Consider the following 6,000-nt stretch of genomic DNA (forward strand, 5'->3'; position numbering starts at 1 on the left):
GAAACTTGATATGCTAACTATAGTACTTGTGAACACACACATACATTTATATATTCCAGTTTACGACATATCTTAGACCACTCTGTACATAGTATTAAGGGTGACTCTCACAAATCAATCCATCCATAGGTAAATGCATATAATTCATTGATTACCATAAAAAATTAGATTGAATCCATCTATCTATTCAACTTTACCAATAGTTAATGATTTGTTTATTAATTCAAAATTCTAATGGATGATTTGATCAATACTTAATGGATGAAACGAACTCAATCTAATTTTTTCATATTTAAATCTTGATTTATTTGTAAAATTTCCAAAAAATATATTTTAAAACATTGTTTCAATTATTTTACAAAATAAATTTAAAAAGACATGATTAATTTCAAATGCATTAATTGTTAATTTCATTTTATGCCCTTACATTATTGTGAAATTATATCAATGAGATATCAACTCATTAATCATTAAAGTGGCTGCGTTTATTTTTCATTAATGTAATGGCATTCCTATCGATTGATAAATAATTAATTGAATTGTCATTAAATATGACCATCCCTTGAGCCATTTAATTCTACGTGCATTTTTGAAATAAAATTTAAATTTAAGAAATTATTAATAAAACCAACCAATTTAACTACTTTTTTCTAGTGATGATGAATTAGGTATTTGTTTCTTATATATAGAACCAAAGGTAGTATTATTTTTGGGGATCCACTGGTTATCATCCTTGAAAAAATTCTAAATGTATAGATTTATATCAAATAGGTCATGGTAGATTCAATTTTTCAATTGAATTTTTAATATTTCAAAATGGATAAATGGATTATTTCAATCTATAATGTTATAACCTGAATTAAAATTATTTATCCATTTTCCATCCCTAGGGACTATAATCGGGTATCGGGGTAAATGCTGTCAGTTCCCTCCCGTTGTATATATTTTTTGAAGTTGTGGTGTTTTACAAATTTATGGATTCATTTATCTTTCATGCTAACATGGCAATAAAAGGCGTTGTCTAGGAATTCCAGACTTGTCCTTTTGTTAGAGGGTAGGTCCCTTTGTAGACTTCAGTCAACGGCCATATCCCATCTTTGTTGAAGACCTAATGATCAAGTAAAGATTAATTGAATTATATTATAAGTAGCAAGCATTTTGTGCATAATTCGTTTCAATTCTTGGTTGTTTGTAGAACACTTATTGTAATGAACAATAATCCAAAATATGCACAGATTACTTCCTGCATGAGTTATGTCATATCTGTTGGTTTTGTTAATCAATTATTGTGTGATATCTTCATCTTTGGTATTCTGAAATTATAATTTCCATATTTTCTTAACGGATAGGTTCTTTGGTTTTCTATTTCAGAGTTACACGGAACTAACTGGGACTGCGTGGACTTATTTGTACTTCATTAGCTTCTACTTAATTACTGTTTTGCTGCTTTTGAACTTGGTATGGTTTACTCTGTCCTTATCTGATACCTTGTCAGTTTTATGGATTACGAATTATATCCAGGAATGAGAACATTGAGAAGTTACAATGTTTCTCGTATGGACATGCACAATTGAAATTCTTTACAATAGTTTATTTAACAGAAAGCATTAACAAGGACTCATTTTTTGTTGAGATCACAGATTAACTATAAATTTGACCAATGAGGCTTTAGACAACCCTTATTGCATGAGATAGTCTTTAGAATTGAGTTAGGCTGAGGATGACATATCATAGATCTTATGTTAGGCCATCTCATCATTTCAAAAATCAACCATGACTTTCTTGGTATTGATCTAGGCACTCCTCATCACAAGAGTTTACCTTTAGAATTGAGTTAGGTCTTAACTCTTATGTGGTTATACTTCAATTAGTGTAATGTATCCATATCCGTCTCCAATATATATGTGACGATACTCTAGGATACTTACGTTTTTATGAAGTATCCAAAGTTATGAAGCTCAAATATTTTTATAGTAACGAAGATTTATAATTTTTATTTTGGCAATATCTAAGAATTGTGATTTAATTTGGATCTCAGGATTGAAATTATATATTTATCATGTTTGAAGATTTTATTGATTTTTAAATATGTATTTGTCACATCTTATTTTTAAAATAAGTGTATATGACATGTGTATCGTATCCATCATAGAGTCTAAGCAAACTAAAAAATGTTAATATTTTTATGATTAATCAAAGGAAATACCATTGCCTAAATTGTAGCATATTAACACATTATTTATGCTTAATAAGTTGGAAATGATTTTTCCTTCCCTGCATTTCAGGTTATTGCTTTTGTCTTGGAGGCATTCTTTGCTGAAATGGATCTTGAGTCTTCGGAAAGTTCTGAAGGAACGGACAAGGTTTGTATTTAACAGTGAACTCTTACCAATAAGGAATTATAAATGGCTAAGTCTTTTAAGCAGTTGTGTTTAAGTGTTGACTAATAAATGATAAGTATTTCAGTTAAACGATAAATTGTAAACAGCTGCACCAAATTTTGTAGAGTGATTCATATCAAATGCAATGATTGCAAACAAATAATGCAACTTTTGCCATTCTGTTATTTTAAATCAGTGGTTGGCTACTACTTATTAGTTACTGCTTCTGGAAAATGGCAAACAAACTTATTTGGCATTGTTATTTCTGATCACAAATAATTCCAATGCTAATAAGTAATGGTACTCACTCGATCACAGACTCCTCTGTTTGCCACATGAAAACAAAGTCTCCCTGCAACTTTTTTTTTTTAATAGCCGTAATTATCCACACGCCCTACTGTATGCCACAATCATTATCCTAATATTATCAATGCATCTGTGTAGTAGATGTTTTACTAATTTAAGTGCGTAATGGATATCATTGAAACTTGATATGAACCTAACACATTTTTATGAGTGATGATAATACATAGACCCCTCATTTTATCAAAGCACCCCAGCAATACTCACTTTAAGTTTTTATATTTATTATTTTTTCAGGTTTTTGTTTCTTAGTGTTTTTAGTCACTTAAAAAATAATAAAATTGGAGAGTTAGATGGATGTTGAAACTATGTTGGGTATTTATCCATCTTTTTCCAGTTTTTATTTACCCTCACTTTGGGAGTTGCTTATTACTTGATTCTGAAGTAAACGTCCGCATTACAAACTTTCACAGCTCCATAGATAACTTTGTAAAGTATCTTATTGAATGTAAAAGTGGCTTTCGATTTCTACATGATTTTGTTCTCTTTCTGATGGGATTTGAGAACCAAAGTTTAGTAACGATCCACTGATTGATTGATATAATTATTATTTTGAGTATGACAGGAAATAACTCATTTTGTATTGGTGATTCTGTATTCTCTTAGAAACTAAATGATGGTAGTTATTGGGAGAAAATAACCGATGGCTGTTATTCACTAGGATTGTATCTTAATAATAAAAGTATGTTGTTATTTGCTGTTTGTGGGTGAGGCACTATTTGCGGGAGACTTTTGTCTTTAAGACAGCAAGTATACTGCTGTATTGTATGTGATTTCTGTGTTTAGTATTATATTTTATCGAATTACTAATTGGTGTTTTTCATCAGTTATTGATTGTTGTATATTTTTCATCTATATACAGGATGTTGAAGGAGATAAATATCGAAAACGGTCTATTGGGTATGTATAGCTTTCAATTTTTTTGTGGATTCAAAGCACAAAAGCACAAAATAAGATGCTCTTTTATATTAATAAGAATTCTGGGAGAACGACACCACAAAAGCTAGTTATTGTAGTTGGAGAATCCAAGGTCTTATAAAGCCCCACACTAGAATCCCATAATTCCATGCGACTCTATGTCCCATACGTTGTAATTGGATCCTAACTTCCCACCAGACTGCACTTCCCTGATGCCGAGGCAGGCTAGCAGTGCGCTTGACCTTTGACTAGCCCTGAGTGAACCCTGCTAATCCGATGTCATCATTTGTGCCTCTTGTTTTTAGCTCTGAGACGTGATGGAAGATTTTGATACCAATTGATAAAAACCTTGGAATAACTACAAAACAAAAGCTACCTTTTGTAGTTTGAGAGCTCAGGGCCTTATACCCCACTAGAATTCCATACTTCCAATGTGGGAATCCTAGACCTCGAAATTAGATCTTTACGTGTATTGAACCAACTCATCCTAAACGCTCTAAGTTGTAAGATGAAGGCATGAGAATAGTTTCATATTCAAAACATGCTTCCTGAAACAAAATCCCTTTGGCTTGAAATGTATATATACACAGGCTCATTATACCTTATGCTTAAATTTAGTTAATTTTGAGGAATGAAACGATAATGATTGAATTTCTTACCACTTAATCACGATCTAATACCTTGTAAAAGACTAATTGAACTTAGAAGCAGATGTTATTTGAAGGTATATTGATGGTGATCTTATACTCTTAACATTATTGCTGCAGCACTAAAACACGAAGCCAGAGGGTTGATACTCTTCTTCATCATATGTTGAGTGCCGAGTTGTGCCAAAATCAGCCTTCCAATACAGCAACTTGATAAAATCTTTCACTGGTAAAACAATTAAACTTCACAAAATACTTTGAGATTTCAGTATTTCATTTGCTTGGAATAGTTCATTATTAGCCTCTAGTAGATTATCCTCCAATTGAGTGTACGTATTTTTGTTCTTTTTGGAGCATTCCTTTATGTTTTCTGGTTCTTCTATGCAATTTTATATTGTATTTTGCCTCTCCGTAATACTAAATTATCCTCTCTTGGTTTCTCTTTTTTATTAAAACAAACTTTTAAAATGTTTTCCAAGCTGAACTGCTGAAGTATATACTGCAACATGCATGGAGTTTACAAAACGTATGATTTTAGGTGAAGCAAGAAAGCTGCCACGTGTGCTATTTGTGAGTGTGATCATGTTTACGGATTTAGATGTTGACGGTGTCCTTCACGGTTGGGGTAAAACAATAGAGTAAAATAAAGGAAAGAACAAAGATTGAAAAAACATCTGTGTTTAAGATTGCAAGACGCACAACACGCCTTGGTTATTGATTAAATATAGTAATTAGTCCTTCATATACAACATCTACCATAGTCACGGAAAATGTTGTTATAACATCAAAACCAATCTCAAGTTATACGTCCAAATAGTTGCTCATTTTATGCGGAGAATCCTATGATTTTGTTGATACTCCCAATATCAATTCAATTGTTGATAACTACAGTAGCTTACATAAATGTGAATCTGTAATCTATAATTTTTACTTTTGGTACTAAAATATTCAGGTGAATTTGATCTTTGGACTCATGTGATATTTATTGATACAGAATATACAAAGAAGCGCACCTCATTCTGATCTTTGATGTGTTTTATATCATTGCTGTACTCTACGATAGAACCAGAAAGCACGGAAGAAGATAGAAAGAATTGCAAACGTGCAGTAATTTGTAGGTAAGGTAGAACTTGATTTTCCCTGATTGGTGGAAAAGGTACTTGAACAATTTGTTAATGAGCATGTGCTGAAGTGTGTGAATAGGACTAAATCATAATGTAGCCAGATGCTATGTTCCAACGGGCTAGATATCTGTCTTATATGGCAACCTTTTCTTTTTTAATTTAATCTACCTGCCTTTGATTTTTGTATTTGTAATATTTATACAGGTTTAGTAGGATTGCAAATTTGTATTTAACCGTTCAAGAAAATAGTACAGCGTGTGCTTGGATTAGATTTGACCTTTTTAGAGTGAGAAAGTAAGTGCTTGTTTATTTCAATGTTCGTTGAAATTTTAAAATGCAGGCATATTTTTCCCTTTTTGCATCACTTTACGCGTTTGCGCACATGCAAAAGTTAATCCGTGTGTTCTCAGCAGAAAAAAAAAACAGCATAGGATTTGAGTCTTAGAATGCTTGTTTGCGAATGAAAACTCCTTCAGCTACATGTCAAACCTTATCTCAAGTTTCATGCAATACAATGTATGTGTAATTAATTAAAATGGAATATTTAAGTTTTTCTATAATATTTCA

The 6,000-nt window shown here is 31.6% G+C and overlaps 1 protein-coding gene across 2 annotated transcripts in view; it reads left to right on the top strand.

Annotated features, from left to right (window-relative positions):
- LOC108345618 (two pore calcium channel protein 1B) overlaps positions 1 to 5,748 on the top strand; it is a 37,767-nt gene extending 32,019 nt beyond the window's left edge. For both annotated transcript variants that reach the window (XM_017584245.2, XM_017584246.2), the window contains 5 exons: positions 1,372 to 1,458; positions 2,286 to 2,363; positions 3,607 to 3,644; positions 4,430 to 4,538; positions 5,304 to 5,748. In XM_017584245.2, coding sequence (XP_017439734.1) covers positions 1,372 to 1,458; positions 2,286 to 2,363; positions 3,607 to 3,644; positions 4,430 to 4,523 — 297 coding nt within the window. In that variant the 3' untranslated portion in view covers positions 4,524 to 4,538; positions 5,304 to 5,748. The remainder of the gene's footprint in view (positions 1 to 1,371; positions 1,459 to 2,285; positions 2,364 to 3,606; positions 3,645 to 4,429; positions 4,539 to 5,303) is intronic.
- Positions 5,749 to 6,000: the final 252 nt, after the last annotated feature.

The sequence above is a fragment of the Vigna angularis genome, chromosome 8 (assembly GCF_016808095.1).
Source record: "Vigna angularis cultivar LongXiaoDou No.4 chromosome 8, ASM1680809v1, whole genome shotgun sequence".
Classification (NCBI taxonomy): domain Eukaryota; kingdom Viridiplantae; phylum Streptophyta; class Magnoliopsida; order Fabales; family Fabaceae; genus Vigna; species Vigna angularis.